General features: G+C 37.0%; 2 protein-coding genes across 2 annotated transcripts in view; both read right to left on the bottom strand.

Moving 5' to 3' along the window:
* Positions 1–23,768, bottom strand: part of LOC149661441 (uncharacterized) — a 237,789-nt gene that overhangs the window by 180,579 nt on the left and 33,442 nt on the right. The window contains exon 2 of the transcript XR_016368912.1: positions 10,659–10,745. The gene's annotated coding sequence lies outside the window, so the exon portion shown is untranslated. The remainder of the gene's footprint in view (positions 1–10,658; positions 10,746–23,768) is intronic.
* Positions 12,252–23,768, bottom strand: part of LOC149661442 (uncharacterized) — a 41,478-nt gene continuing 29,961 nt past the window's right edge. The window contains exons 2-4 of the mRNA XM_089843866.1: positions 16,715–16,920; positions 15,688–15,823; positions 12,252–14,205 (exon numbers count right to left, since the gene is read on the bottom strand). Of these exons, the coding sequence (XP_089699992.1) occupies positions 14,099–14,205; positions 15,688–15,823; positions 16,715–16,920 (449 nt within the window). The 3' untranslated portion in view covers positions 12,252–14,098. The remainder of the gene's footprint in view (positions 14,206–15,687; positions 15,824–16,714; positions 16,921–23,768) is intronic.

Here is a 23,768-nt window from a genome sequence, read left to right as displayed (position 1 = left end):
TCACTCTGAACCGTTGATGTCTCTTCATTTCAGACACGAAAATCAAAGCCCAAAGTTTACTTCACCTCAGGCCTCAATTATTTACTCTTTGTTTCACTAAGCCTATTGCGGATGCTACTTAATATACCCGCCGGAGTCTAGGTCTTAGTTTTTTTCATGAAATCACTAAACCAAGCATTATTCTATATACAGATGTAGTATAGCTTAAGTAATATATAAACAGCCATTTCAAATAAAAATATTAAAAAAAATCTTTGGAATATCAAAATGAAACAGATCTTTAAAGCTACAAAAGTACTAAATGCATCATAATTACGAAAAATACTTCCACATATTCACTTTATATTATGGAAAAAGGGAATATTAAGGTTCTGTATGATTTCTTAACACATCAACACAAGGCTAACTGCTAACGCGACGCACTAGTGTAACAATGGACGGACACACACAGACAACAAGTTGGGAAAACCAAAATATTACCTCTCCGAGTCAAGAGGTCTACTACTACAAACTTATTTACCTAGATATGGAATTATTTCACTTTTCTGAAGTAAAAATTTACGAAATATTGAAGCAGTATTCCAAACAAAGCGAATGTACAGTAAAGCAGACGACATTTTACATCCAAATCTTGGACACATGGGAATCAGTCAATGGGGAAAAGAACAGGAAATGAAGTCTACGCTTCAGCTGTTTACCGTATATTCTGATAGCTACATTCACATCTGGTTTGCAGTGTAAACACTATCGTCTCGTCTCACCTCAACAATATTCTTAGTTTGCCAACATGAATGTTAACGTTAAATAACACCAAAGCTAAATTGTAGCTAGACGCACTAATAGTCAATGCGCACCATAAATGGAATAATAAGTCTGTACCTACTACCCGTTTACCATAAGCCCTTTTACTAATCTAATTGCCACCATCTTTTCTTCTATTATAAAATCTTAACCTGATTATTTAAGAGTGTATTTAACTTTCGGCTCACTCTGAACCGTTAATGTCTCTTCATTTCAGACACGAAAATCAAAGCCAAAAGTTTACTTCACCTCAGGCCTCAAATATTTACTCTTTGTTTCACTAATCCTATTGCGGATAATGCGCGCTTGTTATACCCGCCGGAGTCTAGGTCTTAGTTTTCTTCATGAAATCACTAAACCAAGGATGATTCTATATACAGATGTAGTATAGCTTAAGTAATATATAAACAGCCATTTCAAATAACAATATTAAAAAAAATCTTTGGAATATCAAAATGAAACAGAGCTTTAAAGCTACAAAAGTACTAAATGCATCATAATTACGAAAAATACTTCCACATATTCACTTTATATTATGGAAAAAGGGAATATTAAGGTTCTGTAGGATTTCTTTACACATCAAAACAAGGCTAACTGCTAACGCGACGCACTAGTGTAACAATGGACGGACACACACAGACAAAAACATAAGCTGCTTTTTAACTCTTTCCGTATTAATTTTGAGTTGAGAAACAAGATTATCTTAAATATTAAAATAAATATAATTAATATTAAATATTTTCTTCGTCAGTTGTTTGCTTTATTGAGCGTTACATCGTTTTGATAAAGAACAATTAAACATTCTTGAGAGACCTGACTAATATTGGCGTTTGAAATGAAGCATACGCCCGTTGCGTCGCCTTACTCAAATAGGTAGTATATAAGGGTTTCGAATCGCAGCTATGGATAAGAACATCGCAATTGCGTGAACCTTGGCGGAAGACCCCGTCAATGGAAGGCTAGACGTTTCTCGTAACCCTAGCCGATCGCCGCGTATGTCTTAACCTTGAGGATGATGGTGGTGTTAGAAGCCAGGTGTGCAGACTGGTGTCCATGTGGGATGGACAAAGAATAGAAGATAGTGGTGTTTAGAAGCCAGTGAGTACAGACTGGTGTCCATGTGGAATGGACAAAGTCGAGAAGGTGGTGGTGTTTAGAAGCCAGTAAGTACAGACTGGTGTCCATGTGGAATGGGCGAAAGACTAGAAGATGGTGGTGTTTAGAAGCCAATAAGTTCAGACTAGTGTCCATGTGGGGTGGACAAGTGAACAGAGTTGTTAAACAGGCAATGGAGTAATAGCCTGTAAGTCGAATACAATTTCCGGGACTGTAAATGCGGTCTGGAAATTGAATACACGTTTGCTCCGATTTTCAAACTGCGAACGCGGTCACGTGGGTGTAACAACGGACAGACAGACACACACACAGACAGACACACAGACACGTCGAAATTAGAACCTCTCCGTGACATACGTCACTCGGAGAGGTAAAAACATAGACTGCTTTTTAAATCTTTCCGTATTAATTTTGAGTTGAGAAACAAGATTATCTTTAATATTTAAATAAATATAATTATTTTTAATTATTTTAATCTTCAATAATTAACATTAATAATAGTTAAATCGTTTAAAATAAAGTTATACCTATTATCATCTCAAACTTTGCTAATATTGACGTTTAAAGTGAAGGGTACCCCTCTTGCCCGCTTTCTTCAAATTTTGGGGTATATATGCGATTCTTTTCCATTATAATAGTAAGGAAAAAGCGCAATTGCGAAAACCTTTGGTGGCGATCCCACCTTAGGGAGGCTAGACGTTTCTCGTAACCCTAGCTGATCGCCGCGTATATCCTAAAACCAAACGATGATAATGGAGTAGAAGCCAATGAGACAGATTGGTGTCTATGTGGAATAGACGATGGTGGTGTTTAGAAGCCAGTATGTACAGATTGGTGTCTAAGTGGGATGGACGTAGACCAGAAGATGGTGGTGATTAGAAGCCAGTAAGTACAGACTGGTGTCCGTGTGGGATGGACAAAGACCAGAAGATGGTGGTGTGAGAACTCAAGTAGAGGAGCCATTTCCGAACCTGTGAAAGCAGTTCGGAAATGGCGAACACGCTTGCTCCGATTTGGAAACTGCGAACGCGGTCACGTGGGTGTAACAACAGACACACACACAAACAAACAGACACACACGCTCGTTACAGAACCTCTCCGTGACATACGTCACTCGGAGAGGTAAAAAGGTAGGTCTTATCTATATTTTTGTCAACCGTTGGGTTAATTTACTTTTAGCCTAGTACCAGAAGAGGCGAGAACGTCAACTGCAACGGTTTCAAAGACAGGGTAGCATATACTACGAAGCAATTAACTTTCGGGGGGATGGAGGGCTAATCCATTTAAATAGGAAGTCGTGAAGAAGAAGCTGAGGAGGGAAAATGCGGGGACAAATCCCTATAACAGCCTTAATTAATTTTTTTTCCCGACCAACCAGGGGTGAAAGGTAGACGAGAGGAGAACCAAGGTATAAAACCTTTCATCATTAACCGTGTACAAAGATGGCTCCTGAGGGAAAAGTCAGCCTTAATATATTTCAAAAAACTTTCTTTTTCTCTCTCTCTCCTTTCCATCCATCCTTTGGTGGTGGTAAAAAAGAAAGACACAATTTTCTAGATGATTAAGCGAAAGTTAATAAATGGCCAAAATATTTTACAAAGCGATATTTAGGTTGAGGCTTTGAGCAGATGCGATCAATGTGCGAGGTATTTACAATATTATGTCTTTCTATTAGTAACGCTTTATCTGTTAGTATAGATAGGAAAATCTTTATTTATTAAAGACAGGTTGCAGGCTAAAACTTTCCTTTAAGTCCTTATAGGTGAAACTTTTTCGGCAACAACAACTTTCAGTTAGACTTTTAGGGATGTATTTTACTGAAATATTCAGGATAATCTACTTCTGATCTTTCAGTACCGAACCGTACGGTAAAGGACCTTCGGGGCCCTTGTTTTAAAGAAAGGCTCCAGCGGCCTCTAAAAGACTTAATGAGCTTTTTCCGGAATCTTCTAAGGTCCTATACGTAGGGTATATTTTTTTTATTCCATGTATTCCCGTTTCCCAAAAGAGATCTGGACCAAATTTAAATAGACTTACTTGAGATTATACTTTTAACGTATAATTACCGAAGCTGAGTCGGCTCTTTTTATTACGAGACGAATATTAAAACGATCTTTTTTTTCTCTCAGTAAAAGATGGAAAAGGCTTACGTTTAAAAAATTATAAGTCTTATGGTTAAGTTGTTTCATATGACTAATGGATTTTTATCTTAGAGTAACTTTTGAAAGGGAAAGTTTCTATTAATAAATGAGTTTTTTAAAAATACGGATGTTAGAATCAGCAAATATACTAAGCCTAGCTTCAGATTCCTTACATTTAAAAGGATTTATTCGTTTGATGAATTTTTTCGTAATTCCCGATCTCGTATTACTTCTGAGAACGACACATCTTAGAGTAATTAAATAATGGCGTGGAATTTCGTATTCGCAAGAATAAAATATATACTTCAAGTCTTAATGAAGCTTTACTTTGACTAAAAGCATATCTAAAGCGCGTGAAAACTTCTTAAAATTAATTCGTCCAAGATAGTACGAACTTGGAGACGTTAAGCAAATGCCTTTGCGCAGCGACTTAGTTTAAATTTAAAGAATAAGAAAAATAAAACACTTTCCAAAATTGAACCAGAGTTTTATTCCGAAGTAAAGTGAAGGAACGGTGTCCATTACGAATTCAAAATCTCCAAACCCGTAGAGAAATCCCGGCCCCTTCACTATTTAAGAGAAACTTTGAAAAACGAAATAAAATTCTGGTCAAAGAACTATTTGTAAACCAACCCTTACACGCTCTTCCTATAGACTTCTGCCTTCTAGCACCTGCGGGGTGATGGAACTCTGGGAAACAAAATCGCGGTTACCCAAGACTTCCAATCACAGAAAACTGGTACTGGGAACCATTTCAGAATATATTCCGTTATTTGGATTACTACATGCCCTTGCAAAGGTACGTTTTTAACCCTTGGGAAACGTTTGTGCCCGAGTGTTTGAGAGAAATGTTCCGTCTCATCCAGTGGAATAACTAGTAAATTCATGTGATACTTTGGTGTTCATACGCGTGAAACCACAACTGAAACTAACAGATGCACAATTTTATGTTACTATCAATTTACTCTTTCAATCCCAAGTTCAACTAATTCCACCCTTGAATCCTGATAATACTCCTTGTTCCACCTGTTTCTCTTCCACCAGACTAAGCTCGACGGGTGTAATACAGCGAGTGAGGTCTATAACACGCTCCGTAAGCATTTCCGGAATAGCCATTAGGTCCCTGGGACAAACTAAGGTGACCGGCAAACGAAAAAGGCGCCAGAGAGAGAGAGAGAGGGCGCGCCAGTCAAAAAAGAACAATGGAATAGGTCGCGGAGTCTTGCGGATTGTTCTTTCGGAGAGAGGACAAACAAGGCAGTGGCGGTGGTGGTGGTGGTGACAAGAACTCCATTCTATATCTTCCGCGCGACCCGGCAGCAGTTCCCCCTGGAGGAACGGAAAAGAAATGGCGAGCGGGTCAGGAAATGACAGAAAGAATTACCCCATGTGTTGCTCCCGGAATAAATACCGCTTTTCTGGTATTGACGGCGTATACCAAGCTCCGGGAAAAAGAAAAAAAAAAGAGCCCCCAGAAAGACCCGGGAATATTTTGAGTCTCCTTTTCCTTCTTGTATAAAAATCCTTGAATCTAGTTCTATTTTATATCAAACCAGGGTATAAAGACAGAAGTTTAAGAGGATTTTAAAGCTAGGATTAGGAAACCGGGAACGAGAAAACCCTAAACAAATTGACCTCGAACTCGATTTTGTCCACAAAAAAACCTACATCGATAGTTATCCCACAGAATGTACGTGTACGTTCCTAGTATGTGGGTTTTCCAAAAGACTAGTTTTACCCAATATGTTTTAAAGGGAACCGGAAAAAGCAAATCCTTTAAGTCGTTCCAGTGAGGAAAGAACGAAAGATCGAACTTTGATATCCCTTCGATATTTTTTTTTTTTTTGTTCTTCTTCTATTAGGTTTCTCTATAGTCTTTTTGCTTCTTCTTCGCTCGGACTTGTCTTTCCGTTTCAGCGGGGGGTTTTTCTAGCTCTTTTGTCCCCGCGCTCCCGCATTAGTCAACTGGAGAAAGGAAAGAAAGTTAATGGCCGAGAAACGCCCACCAACACGAGCAAAGACTCCCGTCCCAAGGTTACCATAATGTCGTTGATGATGTTGGAGAACTCACTCAATAAAGCCAATAAACCAACATATCTACTCAAATATAATAGTGCTAATTAATTATGAGAAGAGTAGTTTGAATTGATGCCAAAATCGTGGGCTCAGATCGTTAAATGAGAGACCCATAATATTTAGGTGAACTAGCTTGTTTAAGAGCTTCAGCCACTATTTTCCAAACCAGGATTGGACAGAAGTACCACTCAGCTACCTCCAGTTTTATTCTCTATCAACCTCGAATGGAAAAAGAGTTACGCGTAAAAAGAAGAAGCTCGTCGGTAGGAAAACCGCGTGATAAAAAGGCTCTGGCCAAATGAAGTATGGTTGTTATGGTCTTTACGGTTAACGACTGTTTCCTCTATGGAAGAAGGTCTTTAGTTTCGTTCCCCTTTGTCAAAAAAGCGTCCGCCACCCGACGTCTCCACCCATCTTATAAAAGAGAAAGAGCGAGAAGAAAAAGTACCGGTTGGCGGATCAAAGTGCTATTAAAGACGTCGGGCCCGTTGCTGTTACAAGCTAGAATCCGTACGTTCTCTCTCTTTATATATATATAGTACCATTTGAAGCTATCGAAACAAGCCAACTCAATCTTCTCTCTACCATTTTTAGCCGACGCATTCGCTTCTAACATTTCGCTTTGTTAAAAATGGATGACAATTCCCTTGTATTAACTACATTCGTAAACCCCTTTAATAAAAAAGTTCCGATCATCTGACGTCGCATATAACTTTTCCAAAAGCAAAGACTTCTTGACTTAAAAGGTACATTGAGCACGTGACAAAATGTACGGAATCGTACACGAGGACCAACATGGTTCATCTAACTCAATTCCCTTATACTCGCAAACAAGAACCTCCATGGTTATATAAGACGTTTATGAGATAAAAATACCCACACAAAAATTGATGGAGGGGTTCCAACCGGGACCAGTTTTAAAAAGTTAATTATTTTAAAGCCCCTGATATTAAGAATTTTATATCTATGATGCTAGCCAGACTTCTTTTTGGCCCATGAGGTTTCAGGGTAAGAGAAGTAGCTATATACAATGAAGGCGTCTTCATTTCACGGATCAATTCCTTCTAATGAAGACTTTCTTCGCGGAACATGTTGGGCCAAGCGTATACCCCAAGCCGACGCTCTTTAAACCCTGTCAGTGCCGTCGAGCGTGCGGTCTACCTTTCGGAAAAGTTCATTAATTACCGACGGAAGAATAATATTGTCATATAGTCTACGAGACGCGAGAGATTGGGAACGCTGGACGCTTGTCTAAAACATTGCGGCTCGCGATTCAACATCGTTTTCCGACGTCTAATGAATTTTTAAATGAAGTCCATTAACTGAAATAAATACGGTAGGGTTTGCTTTAAAATTTCCTCATGGAAAAATATGCGTAAATATTAAATAAAAAGTAGAAATGTATGGTGTTAAAGATGGTATGATTTCAATGACTTCGTCATCTTGATACTTCATAATTGATAAATTTTTTCTCTGTTGTTATTTTCTACACCCGTTCTGAAACTCCTCCCATTCTGTTACTCATGCTAGATAGGGCTTAGCTTTCTATGGAAATAAATGGAAACGAGATTTATTTTTTAGTTTCTTTGAATTATGAACTTCTCTTGCTATTTTACTCTCATTAGGGTAACCTCATGAAACCAAAAAGCACATACAGACTTTGCCACAACTCCAGCCACCCCGCTTTATAATAAGATTCGTTTTAAAACAGGGAGCGAGAGAGAGTGAGAGAGTAGCCCCATGGAAGCTCGTAATCAACCATTAAGAAAATGACTAAGCGCCTAATTTATTTACCGAGAAACTTAAAAGGAAGTAGAAAAAAAGGAAGATAGCTATAGCTTCGGTGTTTGGGTTATTTCTTAAAGAGCTTAACGGGGGTTAACCTATTAAAGTCGCTTTTGTCCGAAACTCTTTAAGAAGATATACGGAGGCCATATTCGAACGTAACAAGCGTGGGAGAAAAAATGCGTGGGAAAGAAAGAGGTAAAGAGGGTGGGACATTTACCTAAATAATCGTTTGAGTAGCAAAAAGAGTCAGCTTCTCTTAGAGACTTTCTACGCCAAGAAATGTATAGTATAAATCCGGAACCAAATTGCGTAGGAGTTCGACAAACATTCCAACGAGAGATTAGAAATTTATCTAGTAATTTAATTGAAAGTATGATCCTCTTATTACATGTTTAATAATTTTCTACTATTATTGATAAGTATATAATATTCACCCTCGGATCATGCCTGTTTTGATGAAAACATTAAGGATTGATTATATATTTCCTCACATGACACAATTATGAAACTGCACGGAACTTAAAATTTAAACCAAAGCTTAACGAATATTAATGTATTCACAAAGCACTAGCTATATTTTACCTTTAATCCCTCTGGGCGGAATAACTAAAAATCGCGTTTAATATTAATTTGGAAAGGCTTAATGAATGTTTTAGTTTATACGTTAGCTGGGGAAACTACTATATTAAAATAGTATCATACAAGCTGCTAGTGACACAGTTTGTTTCGAGAAGGATTTTGTTGGGAAAAGCGGTGCGACTTACTTTGGTGCAGGGAATCGGTCCCTATCTTGATATGGCAACACACTTATTCGTCTACTTATCCAAAAGTCGTATAAGGAAAAAGAAGAGAGAGAGAGAGAGAGAGAGAGAGAGAGAGAGAGAGAGAGAGAGAGAGAGAGAGAGAGAGAGAGAGAGAGAGTCAAGGGGCTTTTTCCTTGAAAAAAAAGTGGCCGCCTTAATGCGGCACTAGAGTGTCAGAAAGGGGATCCGCTAACCTCTTTGATAGGAGCCAAACGCTTTTAGCGTAATTGACCGGAAGATAAATATGCGAATTTTTGCCGACACCAGCCAGTCCTTTATTCCACCCCCGAGACACATTTTTAGCTTTTCTTTTCCAGGACTCTCTTTCTGTACGTTATTCGAATCCATTGCGTAGTATACTGCGCTTTTCCCATTGCCGTATTTGGGATCCTTTTATATCGCCTGAGCTTTAGGGGTTGTACAATGTGTACTCTGGGAGAAAGAGACCCAACGAGAAAAAAGGTAAACTCAAGGGTTCATAGAGACACTGGTTATTTTATTAGGATTAAACTCAACTATTTAGAGTCGAAAATTATCTATGACATTTGCCGTCTGACCCACTCTTTTAATGTTATTGTATTGTTCTGCCGAAAATCCTCAAATTTAATTAAATTGAAAGACAAAGCTAATGAAATTTAAAGGGTTATACGTAAAACAATATAATAATAAATATTAATATAATGTCGAATAATAATATTGAGCTTATTCTTGACTATAACTTTACAGGTAATTAATCAACATTCGCCTCATTCAAGCTGCTTCAACTTGAATATAGAACTACTCTTCTGCCCATTTATACTATTAAATAAAAATTTCCGATTATCAACCAGGATCTCTATTAAGAATGCTTTTAAATCATATAGCGCGTTTTGTGTATACCCTCTCTTCTTTTTTGGAGCCGTTTCTCTATTTCTTTTCGTTCTAACAGAAACAAAATTAACCGTAAAGAAATAAATTTAGGAGAAATGCTCTGGCAGCCTCTTTTACGACCCCTACCATCGCCTATAATAGATGATCCCGAATTTTTCAGTGTAATGAATTTTTTAGAGCTTTACCTAAGATGGAAGAACAAAAAAAAACATGCAAAATAATCCTTTTCTTCTTTTCCAAAACGCCCAAGTTTTCTTTTCTCGATTTTATATATGCCCCTAAACATTTCCTTATCCAGGAAAAGTCCCAATAGAAAGGAAGAAAAAAATTGAAGGATTTCCCGCTTTCTACCTCGAAAGATTTTAGCTTATTTTTTATCTTTATTTTTTGTGCAACGCTGGTAAAAAAAATTCAATACTTGGGCTTGTTTCTCTTTATTTCCACTATCAGCTAGCTAAAGTAAATTTACGATAAGTTATGCAACCAAATTATCTACAGGTAAGCTATATATGTTTTCTCAACGTTCTACGTCATTCAATATTAAGGGAACCGGATTTAATCGCTTTCATCATGTTTAGCCCTTAATTTAGCAAGAGTTGCTTAACATAACTTTTGATTAATCAATTTCTTTCACTATATCAACTTGGTTAGAGGAAAGAAGTTAACAAAAAATAATAGAAGATGGATGCCGTGAGAAAATTGGAACGAAAATAAAACGAATATCAAAACTCCGTCGCGTGATAGTCTCGGTCTAGTTCAGTTTCTAAAATATATTCAAACGGAGTGTAATAAAAAAAGAATAATTTGAAAGATTTATGGAGTTTCGGCTTTAACTTAGAAGGTATATAATTAAAACTACTCTAATTTGAAATGCAATAATTTTTCACGTGAAATTTGCATCGTCATAATGCATACCAGTATTAATATTAAAATATGGTATCTTTCTACCCAAGTCTGGAATACCAGCTACGGTTTCATATTTTAGAGATCATAATCACTTAAATTAACATAGTTCGTAACGAGGTTAATGGTTAATTGAGTAAATGATAAAAATAGTACTTACGGAGTTTTCCTGAACACCAGAAATGGACTCAATGATACGTTAAAAGTTTTCGGTCTTTCAGTCTTCTTGAAGATGTCCATGATTTGCCTGCATTTTGAGAAAATATGTATTGAATTTGGAAAAATATAACAAAAGTTATTGTAATTAGTATATATTTTACTGCCTTTCGACCTTCTTGACCTCGTGTTCACCAAAAAAAAAATTATACATCGATAAAATGCCAGATCAAAATCAATGCAATTTCTTTGTTTATAAAACCCTTTTCTGTTTTCTCGTATTGTCGTATCTTAACCGAACTTTTTTATAACGAAAGTTTCGGACGAGTGATAAACAATGTGTAGGCTTAGTGAACTAATGGAGATCTCCTTTTCGATTTCTTGATATATTTTTAGACCATCGCTTAACTTACCGTCTTTTTTCGAATCTGATCTGGTTCGACCTTTATTTCTATTTTTGTTTAGCCGGAAAGAATGAGAAATCGAATGTTGTTTCGTTCATTTTTGTTCCGGTTTTTTACTTAATATCCTATCGGTATGTCTACTACAGTCACAGTCTTGAAAGACATGTTTAAGCCTTAGGAAACAGACATATTTAGGTTCCTTCCGAGGAAGTAAACCCTTTGTGTTATACAGGAAGGAAAAAACACACTTTTGATCTTCCTTCTAAACGTTGACATTATTTCGTTAGATCCGGAAATCTATTTTTCTTTCAGAAAAGATGTTTCTATACAGATCGTTTCGATTGGAGAAGTCAGCGTGTATAAACCATGGCTTTATTTCTATGCCTGAAAGACTCAGTTGGAGGTATGAAGTGTACGTGGCTTTGTTGACGGCATAGAGTGTAAAGATTGAGATACTGTTTATAAAGGGTATGCTACGCAACAAATGAAACATAACAGAACCAAGAACAAACGATGGAACGATCGACTCCACAGCGGTATTATGTTAAATTCATATTAATTCAAACACTTTCCTTACCATTGGAGAATTCCTAAATTACTATTTCAGAATCGGAAGGAAAGTACGTAACTTTTAGAACCAATCTGAACTGTTATCGTTAGACTTCTGTTGCAAGATGTGAAGCGACATTGAAGGGCATTTTTTTCTCGCGTTCTTGGTTACACGAAGTTCTTTCTTTTCGCTCAATCGGTCTGCGTGACCGGAAATTTCGTCCGCATTTTTTTCTTACCATCTCAAGAATCTTCCGTTAGAATAGCGATATAAGTATATCGCGTCAATTTCGCGTTGGTCTATAAATGTATACTAGGTGTATATATAGCTAGCTATCCTCTAGAGAATTCAGGTGTATTCTTTTTGGCTTTTTATTTTTAGAAACACGTTTCTACGATATATCTTTTTGAAATGAAAGAGAGGAGAAACACAGTTGAAATTGGATCGGGTTCGTAGTATTCCCAATCTATTTGAAAATGGGATAAAAATGAAGATCTGAGGGCTTCTTATCGTGGAAAATGTAAGCCTTGATTTAAAGAACAATTTAAACGTCATAATGGAAAAATCCAACAATTTCTTTTAAACTCTTAAACATTTTAATTAATGCCTTTCTTTTTTTTAGTTTCAGATTTGAGCCGCACATTTCGTATATATAGTGGTGGTAGTGGAATTGATTTAATTCTCTTTTTGAAATATTTCGATTAATTATAAATTTCAATTCATTATCCTTCATTGTTCACCACAATATTTGCTTATAATTTTTTTTTTCAATTTTATTTTGGAAAACAATTCTTAAAATAAACATTTTTCTTATTTTTATAAACACTTGATGATAATAGTACCCCATTTAATAATATTATTTATTTTGAAAACGAAGAAGAAGACAACTTTCAATCGTTAATCATTACGTTCTTCTCTTATTTACACATTGTTTGTTAGTTTTTCATTTTGTTTATCGCGTTCTCCAGCACGCACAAACACAAGTAACGGACGTACACGAGAATGACACGAGTGAATAATTTAGAGTTCTATATTTTTCTTTTGTTTCTTTTTAATTTCGAATTATTATACTATTTTTTTTTTCATTTTTTTTTGTTTCATCCCGTTAGCGAGCTGATTCAAAGGGGAAATGAAAGATAATGTTAGCTCAGCGAAAGAAATAAAATATGCGGGGCGAGACTTGCATGGCAAAAAGAAGCGTTGAAAAAAATCGTAACGAGAATCAGAATGGAAAACGAATGAGAAAGGGGAGCTTTCAGAATAAAAAATGAGTCTGATTAATTCATAAACGCAATCTGTATGTTATTCTAGTTAAGTTGAGAATGGAAAGAGATAAGAATTCCACCGAGAACCCTACCACGTGAGAGGAAATAAAAAGGAGAAGTCGCGTGAAAAACTGAAAAAAGAAATGATATGGAAGGATTGAAACTATTTATATAATTTGTTGACAAAAGCGCATTTCAAAATCAAAATCATCTTGCTTTTACCAGTCAAACAATTTGGGGAGGTTCAAAGAATAACCTAACCAAACTAAACTGCACCCAATCTTTCCATATTGCGTACTAATGATTGATCGCAATTTGCATCTGAATTCACGATCTCTCTCGAACTTTAATAATTATCCAGTAGATTCTTAGATTGATTGACTGACTAATTTAATCGACGCCCAGACAAAATCTCTTCGCCCCCATGAAACTGAAATTAATTCTGCTGTGGGTACACACTAGGATAAGTTTTCCCAATCCCCAACCATCTTCCAAAATGGCGTCCAGAAATATAAAAACTTTCTTAAATAATAACGATTCTACGTTTTAACCTTTGACATTTAGCATTCTAATTCACAATATAATATTGGGAGTTTTACGGTTTTTCGGTTTGAATATGCCGCTATCTTGACGGCCAGAAAAGTAAACAAAACATCTGATGGGATAGTGTCCGTACTTTTTCAGCTTTACCCGGGAAACCCTAGTTCCTTCAAAGGCTGGTAGATAATATTTTTCACGAGACTAATCCTTTAACGATGGCTCAACGTTGGTACATAGTGAGCTTCAAAAGAAAAAAACTTAAAAATATTCAAATTCTACAGGGAGTGTTGCGAGATAAGCACCTAAAAATATACCCAAAAGAAAAGAATTTTGGGATAATTTATATATAAGTAAGTAAAAAAATAACGCAAGTTTTGTTACGCAGTAACGTGATAGGTTTAGTTTAAAAATTAAGAGAACCGGAACTCATTTTTTATATTTTCGCAAGGCACGGCTTTGATATCAACCCTCGGAACCCGATTTTCTTTAGTTTTGTTTGTTTTTTCCTTATTTTGTTTTTTTCTTTTTCGTTTATAATATTTCATAATTCGAAAAAACCGGCAGAGAACGAAACTTAACAAAAAATTTAAATATATTATTCGTCGGTTATTTTTTCTTTTCTTTTGTATTTTAATGTATAACAACACGTAACCACGCTAGCGGTAAAATGTTTTTGTTTAGTTGTTTAGTAGTTCAGAAAGGGAGAACGAACGAATAAGATCGTCCACATAAAGAAGAGAGACGAGATTAAGAAAGAATAGCATGAAACTTGGCTCTGACCGTCCGATACCTCTGTGGAAATAAAAGAGGAAAGAATAGATCAGAGAAAATGGGAGAAAGAGGAAAAACAGACGCCATTATATGATCCCCCTTTCTAAATCGAAAATTTATCTAAGCGAGCGAGTGATAGTGTTAAATATAACCATTTGATACAACTGCATTTTAGTTGAACTTTAACTAAACTCTTAACATTAACTTATTAACACAAAAGTTCTTCGTTCGTTTAATTATTTAACTATACCCCTACTTGTTTAAAATTGTATATGTAACCTTTTGAAACGTCTCAAGCTTTTTCCTTCAGTTTCTAGGTTCTTACTGCAAGGTTACTTCCCTATGCACTTTGGTGTATTGCGTGAGAAACATTTCTACAGGCGCTCGTAGAAAAAGCATTGAGAGAATTCAGCCTGGAAGACGTTTTCTCCCTATTACTCTATACTGATTTTAAGTTTATAATAATCCCTAGATATAATTCAAAAAATATAAAAACAATTCTTAAATTTAATTTTAAACTTAAATTACAGAAATACTTTATTAAGTTCATATTTGATTGGGTTTATTTGTTTTGAAGGTTGTAATTTAACTATTTATCTCAATATAACTAAGTTTCAGAAACTAATAGCGTCCTTTACAACTGCTCTCTATAATTTATCGCTACTTTGAACTACACCCGTTTTCAAAATTTAACATTATCACTCGTGCGCATTTGAAATGCGTAGCGATTCCGATAAGAAGGCGCGAGGTATTTGGCCTCACTCTGCACAAAAACAAAATAGATAGCGAAAATCTAGCCAGCATCCGCGCAGAGACTTACTGATGTTAGAACCATACATAAGCCGCGTTGAAACCAACAAATGAAAATTCAATACGATACGACCAAATACAGAGAGACGAAAGAATAAAAATTTGAGCTTTACAAAGGGAAAATAAAATAATAAAAGTATAAACCCAAAAAAGAAGAAAAAACACACTCACACAACGCAGCGGGACCACCACACAAACGTATCGTATCGGAGACAAAATGAAATTCAAATTGATCAAAATATTCCGAAAGAATAAAACAAATTCAAACCAGACCATAGCGGAAAAATCGAAATACACGCGACTACAAGAAAAAGTATATGGTAACGAAAGTGAACCCTCCCTAGGGTGTCAGCAAATGCCCAGGGTTTCGCATCAGGCAAGGACAGAATTCAAATGAAGCGTAAAAAGAGATTTGAATTCGAGATACGGGTTACTAAATTCTATAAGACGTTCATTTATTGAAGTAACTCAATAAATACTATTTTATATCTCATCATATTGTAATAATTGTAATCAAACGTTTCTAGTTTTCAACGACAAATCGTGAACGTTAGAAATTTAACTTCCTAAGCCTAAACTATATTTCAGGCAGTCTTTTAATTGAATAACAGTGAACTTAAAGGGATTGGCGTTACTTCATAAAATGAACGTCCGCGAGACTCAAGCACCAAGAACTAGCGTGCGAATATGTACCTTGTACATTGACGATGGCTTCGGCTGAAACCGTCTGGAAGGAAGGGGCGTCGGCGGACACCTCGCAGCGATAAGTACCGCTGGTTTCAATATTGACGTCGCGAATAACTACGGTGCCATTGATGGATCTCTCTCCCTGGATACGTAAGAGAATAGGGTAAGGCAAGGGAAACGGAGGAAGTGTGTTTCGTGTTAAATAAGATGGAATATAAATACGTTTACCAAGGGCCCGTAATTAAATTGGGAAAAGGAAAGCCTCCTATATATATAATCTATATAAAGTAAACAACGGAATCGTCCTTCTCTATATTCCCTTTAGCTATCGACGGACGCGTACGACTAAGAGAGAAGGAAACTTCTCTCCCCCTCTCTCACACACCCGTATATATATTTGGCCAGGGAAAGGAAACAAATTTAATAAAGACCTATGTATTACATCGGGACGTTTTGTCCCCTTCAGATACGTGTTCCATAAAACAAAAACTACATACCTATATAGATAGAACCCTTTTCGGGTCCTCGAAAACTGTAGTCGCCATGGATGGATACACAGGGTGTATGCAAATTTAACCTAAATATTATTTTTCTACCCTTTAATGTTCCTACGTCTTTTTACTCGAATAGGCCCCTTTCAGAAGAGCTAACCTTTTGTCAGATCTATAGTTGAATGAACCCGAGTTTGAGGGGTTTGTCTCAAAAGAGGCTTAAAAAGAGATAGTTTTGGCAACTGTTTAAAGGAAAATTCAGTCTAGAAATTTTTTTCTTTTTTAAGTCATTTGGTTCATAGAAAAGTTTTTCATACGATTATCGATGGATACTAAATTCTAATTTTATGCGCTTTTTTAGAAAAAAAAGGAAAACAAAGCTTGACCCGGACCTTTGTTTAAATAACGCTCAAAATGTTTATGGCTTATCTTAGGCTAGTACCGCACCCTGTACAGAAAGTAGAGGCATTGAAAGAAATAGGGAAAGAGGTGGAGGAGGAAAAAGAGGGAAAAGGACAAGGGTTAACGTTAAGAAAACTAACATCGATGTCGATGCCTTCCAAGGGGAAGAATTGTGACGGTGGACGGTCGATGGGAACAAACCGGTAGAATTCCACCTCGTCACGGTACCACTTAATGGAATAGAGTTCGTCGTTTTCCAGGTCGTAAGAACACGACATCCTGACGATTTGGCCTAGGGATACCGTCTCCGGAATGTGGAGTGACACGAGCCTTAACCCTAAAGCGCCTGAAGAAGGCGCAACGCCGCGAGTAGAGAACAAGGACCACGCCATCGAAAGACCAAAGAAGAAGATAGCGAGGAAAGGGAAAAGAAAGAGAGAGACAAATAAAAAACAAAGATATATTAGAGAGATAAATCGCTTTATAAAAAAGTGAAATGGAGTTCAAATTGAATTGTAAGAAACAGGAAGATATTTTTTTTTCTTCCTTTTTTTTTCGAGTATTTCTTTCTTGCACGAAGCAAGACCTATTTACTTTTCCTTATTTGATTTTGCTTCAATTTTTGTTCGCGCAACACGGCAATAAACAATAAAGAGACCGTTAGATTTTCCTTCCAGGCGCGGATGATAAAAGGAATGCGCAATCCTTTGACCCCTTTTATCGAAATTGACTCTTTTTCGAAGCAACCGAGCATAGAGTTTTTGAAAGAAATAAAAAGAAAGAAACGTTAAGAAAAAATGAAGTAGGCGGTTAGAAGTCCCATTAGAAACAATAGCATCGATGTGATCCCTTTGTACCTTTACTAACTAGTCTCTCTCCAACGTCCTACGCATCTTTAGTTGACAACACGTTTCAATATTGATTGGCTTCGCTTCGATTAAAAAAAACTTTCGTATTCATTCGCTTCACAGAACTAAACTAATAGGGGATTCCTAAATCAATTCAATGTATCGGTTGGGACCTACTTTGTAATGGCGACGGAGCGAGTCGTTTTGAGTGGAACGCCCGTAAACTTGCTTTGTCAAAATAACTCGGGAGCATCTATTCGGAAGACGGGAATTAGTAACTCCGCACCGTGTTTTTCGCGTGTACGTGAACCACATCTACGTTAGTTACTTCTCTTTTTGTACAAATATAAAGTCATCGTAGGTATAATAAAAATGTACGAAAAGGTTTTGCAATTACGCTAAAGTACCAGACGCGGAATCGAAACGTTACGATATTCGTCTGCACGCTTGAAAAATCGCGGTTCTAAGCCTTTTTAATGTATTAAGGTATGGTACGCGTTACGCGTAGGAGCTTTAAAAAGTTGCCTGAATAATTTAACATCGGTCATTAGTCGGGTAGGAAAGATAGGCAGACATTATACGGCGAGCGGAAAACAAAACGGGTAAAGACATCAAAAACTCATCAAAAACGACCCCATTTATCAACGTCTTGTACGGAGTTTCGGAAGCGTGTGAATATTGCGGGGAAAAGGTGTCTCCTCTATCAAGGGCTTGTCACTATCCGCGAACCTTCGTTCGCCGTACATCCACCCACGTACCTAGAGTCAAACGCGCCAACTCGTTACCATAGTGCACCCACTATGGAATAACCTTTATTTTTATTCGACGACCCGCCTTCAACGAAATATACGACCCCTACTTTTTTATGAAAACGGTCGTTGTATCGCGTCCTTGCTCCTTTAGCACTTTTCTGACTTTAAACCCGTGAAACCAGAAAGGTTTTCAGTTATCTTGATCGTAGTTTGTATACCTCTGAACGTTGGGTGAGACTCATAACCTAGATACGCGTCATTTACAAACCTGGAAATATTTCTTTTTAACTTGGTGGACAATCAATGCCCTTGCAAAACTTAATATTTAAAATTTACGGCGGGGTTTTTGCAAAACCCTCCATAGTCAGACTTGTTTTATTCTTGGGGTCTTGGTTAGAGAAAAAGGGTTTTCCGTCGTTTCGGATGGTAGAACCCTGAACTGGGGCCGGGGCCTTTCTAACCCTAGATGCCCTCTTAGAAGATACGGAAGGAAGAGAATAAATCCATAGAAAATATAAGAAAATGCTAATGTTACGATAGCGTGGAAAAGAAATGGCTCTCGGATTTCGAATTGGAAAGCGTATTGCTTTTTAGTATTTCCACCCCCGCGCCAAAGTGCTCTTTGCCCGGGGAAATATTACATTTCCTCTATTCTCTATCGTTATACGAATAAAATGCCAGCAGAAAACTTTGAGAAAAATCGAAAAAGTAAAAGAAAAATACAGGAGAGAGAGGATAAAATCTATCGGCTTGCCGGATAAAATGTGTTTAAAGTCTTCGACGTACCAGTCCAAGCGACTTTCGATCTTATATGGAAATAAAAATCCTTAGCCATGAATACACGTCTCTCGAAGCCCATTTTAAGAAGTTAAACGCTTGCAGACAACACTATTTCTAACCCCATACATCTTCGGAAAAATCTAACCTCAATTAACAGACTTCTAACTAATAAAATTCACTCAAATACTCAAGAAATTGCAATAAAACCCACACTAGTACTGCACTAAAAGTTAAGACTTGCTTTGAACAGCGTAAAAAGAAACTAGTGAAAAATAGGTCAAAAAATAGGCTTACATCTTGTTAGTCGATATAGCGCGATTGAGGTTTGAAGGGAAATAAGAAAGAGAGAGAGAGAGAGTAAAAAAAGGGTTTCTTCCACGATTCGTACGTAAAAATTTTATTCCAAGGTAGAAAATTGTCAGAGAAAACCGCGATAAACATTGACCTACAAAGATACTAAAAAGGCGCGCTCAAAAGGCTAAATAAAAAAGAACAGAAGAATTTTTTTGGGGAAGAATCTAGGAAATTGATTCTGGGTCGTATTGGAGTCTTATTCTTACTTCTTTTCCATCAAGTTTTATGTGTTCAACCGTCCCAGCTTCAGCAGCATTATCAGGAGCGGATGCACGTGGGGTTTGAACACGGTGATATACGATTGGTCAAATTGTCAGAACACTTCTCTTTCGATTTATTTTTCTCTCCCAAGCCCCGAAGCCATTTTTTTACTTTAACCAAAAGAATGTGACTCGTTATTTGCTAAAAGTTTTTTTTCGGTCTTATTTTTCGTTTAGTTTGATGCAATAGCACGAAAAGAAAAATCTAGTCCGTTCACTGGCTAAGATCAATATATTTCATGGTAGGAAATAGGTTTAACATGATCAAAACGCTTCCTTTCACTCTATTACATATTTTCCAGTGTTAGAAATATATCCTCTTAACCCTTGGAAATACAGAAACAATAATAATGCGGATTGATGTCGCCGGAAGAACTTCAAGAAGAAATTGTATAAGTATTTTTTTGTTCCCGTTTCATTTTTTTTCATGTATCAAGAACCGATATGCAACCTGAGAACGTTCGGAGATATAATTGGGTTGTAGTGTCGTGTTCTCAAGTTTTCTCCCATACTATCTACGAGTCTTATATCCATGGGTTTTTATAAATTTTCCAAAAGGGCATGGGTATAGACAAAGGAAATTCCATGGCAAAAAAACAAAAACGCCGGAAGCTCTAACTTTACAAAGTTTACAACACAAAACATTGTCTTCGAATTGGGTAACGTTTCAGGCCTATATGCAATTTAGGGTATACACGAATGTTATATTCCAAGGGATAAGACTGGAATTCTTTCTCACAGAAAAAGATTATATTTAACCGGACGTGAACCCTTTAGAATTATAAAGAAATTAAATTCTATTCTCCAGAAATCTGAGTTTTAATTATCATTATTAATGAATTAGAGAATTTAGTTCCTGTCTGATCGAGGGTCCTTGCATATCGAAGCATCCTATTGAAGAATCCGCCTGATACGATCACGATAATAGAAAACACAAATTCTCCAAAAAACAAGAGATCTCCCTAAAAAAATAGGAAGGGGTATTGGACTAAGTCTTTATGGTAACCAAACAAGGCATGGGATGGGCTATCGACAGTACCCCGAAGCGATTTCTTCCCCTAGCTAAATAACAAACGCGCCGGGATCGAAATTGATTTTATGACAATGGAACACCAGCCTAGAACAATCTTAAGGCCAACCTTAGTCGATATAGAAAAAGAGAAGTAACGATCTAAGTAGGCCTTTGTAGACCAGCTTTCAGTTTAGTCCTCGCTTAAATTCGCCTTAGGCTAAGGCAAGATCAGGCGGGAAAATGTTTGACCCAAACTTCTACACGGAAATTGCTAGCCTAGTAACTTCCTTCCCTCATTTTCTCTCGTACCTAGCTACGCACGTTTAAAAAGACGAAAAACTTTTCTCAAGTTTGACTTAAAAGTCGGAAGCTCGAGGTGTGAAAACTTCAGAGTCAGTTTGAGTTTTTAAATATCATACTAAATTGAAGGAAAGTTTAAAATACAATCGTTCACGTGAGGAATGCGAGAGGATACAGGTCAAAAACCTTGAAAAAAAGGTAGTAGTTTTACCACTTTTCCTTTTAAGTCCTTTAAGTGTACACGAGACGTGCGGTAACGAAAGAAATTTTATACACCGTGGAATCCTAGACACGTCGGTCGAGAAAATAGGAGTAAGGAAAATGTTCAAAAGTTACCCCTTTAAGCCTTGGCTCATCCCTCCCTTTTCTTCGAGGTTTTTTTTTACTGAAGAGTGAAAAGTAATCAAGAAGTATAGCGTGTAGGTTTGTTGGGATACCCCTGGATCCGACATTATCTTGGCCCATTCATGGTGTAGGCTCTATACCTTTCACGCATTTTTAGCTTCTTGGTTTTTCCTTCAAAGAAACTAACCCTAGACCATTTTCGAATAGCAAAAGGAAGCCAACGCTCTCTTCGAAATTGCGATGGGCGACTAGCATTGCTTCGAGACTCAAAACGACGCTGGGTAGACTTTCGTGATCCTCTCATTCTAGCTCCTTACGGTCTTAGGCGCGGCGCTACTCGACTCTTTCCTCAAGAGGGGCAAAAAAGAAAAGCCAAACCTTCCTTCCTAAAACCACTCTAGAAAACGGAGCTAGAGCAATTTCAACCCCACTCCGTAGCGTAATATACGCATTCCCTTCTAGAGCATTTCTTCGGCGAATTGAGCAGGAGAAAAGAAGGTTTGAAAGAGAGAGAGAAGATATCGCGAACGCATTTTCCAAGGCTTACAATTTTCGTTTCGACTATTGAAGAAGTCATTACCGCGTACGAAATGAAGAAGAAAAGAAAGATTGCCAGCTAAAACTTCGGGGGTGACTTGAAAAAAAGAAACCAGAGTTTCAGTTACACTTACTATCCCGGATCTCTTACTACCACCCTCTTTATTATACTTTGTCTCGGTACGTTTAGTTTCTTATAAAGAAATCGGTTTAGACTCCAAAGCCAGTAGAACATAGAACTTCAACGCGTATTCCTGGTGTTTCAGAAAGCATATCATGAAAAAGAAAACCCACGGTCAACTAACAACCCAAAAATTAGTAACAAATTAATGTCGCGTAAAGTAACACATCGGAATGAGTTCGACCTAAGTTGGGTAGCCTCAACGATCTTACTCCTAACCACAAAAAAAGTAAATAAGATCATTTGGATTAGAGTATGCTTCGTGGCGACGGTCTTGAAGCAAGTAAAATGATAACAGCTTCAATATAACCCTTAACGTTTTCCCGTACAACCCAGACCATATAACGATTGCACGCCAGGAGTCAAGGTTCAATGAATAAAAATTTGCGAAAATCTACTTGGAATTGTATCTATTTCCGTCCTTAATATGCGCCGCACCCGGTTTTAATAAAAAAGAAAAGATTACGAGGCTTCGGAGAAAGGAGAAATGAATAATGGCTTTAAAAACTGCGCGGACTTTCAGAGGAAAAAAGGAAGGAAAAATGAGTTAAAACTATAGACGAGGTGTGGGAAAAAAAGCGAATCATACACTGCCATACGTCAAATAGCGATTGCATCGGCATAAAAACTAGACCTCTCTTTCTCTCCCTTTGGCTTTCTAAAGTAAATGGAAAACGGGTTGGAGTGGGGTCAGGATGAGCCCTGGGATGTTAAAGAGGGACCCACAAATTTTAAGAAAGCCCTGCTTTTCTCTAAGGAAAAAAAATCACATTCATTATGCTTATCCCGCTGCACCATTCTGTTCTTATATGGCACGAGAATCATTTCAGCTCTTGAGGCTTTTTTCTCTCCTTCTTATTTTCCCATTGCTTTTACTTCTAAAAAGGCGAAAAATTCAAATGGACAATAAATCAGGGGATTATTAGGGATTAAAAAAACCGTAGTAAGAAAAAAAGAAGAGCTGAGACAAGCGGAAAAGTAAAAGGAAGAAGAAAAAAATCATCCCGCGTCTGTCATTATTTTAAATCATTTTTACTATGTTCGAACAAGCGTAAAAATGATGAAAACATTACTAAAACGCTCAAATCCCTTCGTTAATTCTTATTTAAAGGGAGCTCTTCCAAGATTTATTCCATTGTATTTCATCTTAGTTGAAATAAGTTCGAATATCTCGAAATAGTTTTGTAAATCCCTCGGAAATTAATATGAATCACCGAATCTTATCAATATATAGTCAAACAACAAGAATTCATTCAATCCTCCCAAGAAAAATTCGCTGCACAAGAAATATTTCAATAAATTCACGCAATCTGTGGATAGATCTGAATTTCTCTAGCTAGGCACGTATCCGCTCGTTTGTAGGAAGAAAAAAAATAACAGGAGAAGAGGAAGAAAACTTCAAGCAGACTTTCCTTACTAAGAGAGTTTTTGACAATCAGGAATGCAGGAGGGTGTAGTGTGGGGTCGAATGCTATTGTGATCTACTTTATTTCGTATGCGATTTAGCATTGGCGTATTCATACGCGCCGAGTGCTCTTGGCACAAAAGTATATGAACGTTGAACACACCCTAGGCCTTTGCTAGGTTTTCTTTCAGATGAAGGACGACGGAGACCAAAGCAAGGTTTTGCCCACGGGCATTTTAAACTTTCGTCTCCCCTTTTCGCCAGAGAAAATCGTGCGTCGAATGCTTCCTTTTTTCAATAGGGATTTTTTTGAATGAAGACTTAGGATTGCGGTCTCAACCTAAACCTTTCTACTTATATATAGATATATATTTAGAGACGACTTTTTGTCGCACCACGTTCACGGTTCACCTTTCTAAG

This window comes from Phalangium opilio, unplaced genomic scaffold (genome assembly GCF_054372755.1).
Source record: "Phalangium opilio isolate 3A_F unplaced genomic scaffold, DU_Popi_V2 ptg000070l_1, whole genome shotgun sequence".
NCBI lineage: Eukaryota > Metazoa > Arthropoda > Arachnida > Opiliones > Phalangiidae > Phalangium > Phalangium opilio.
The sequence above is the reverse complement of the archived record's forward strand: the minus strand, read 5'-3'. Positions and strand labels throughout refer to the sequence as shown.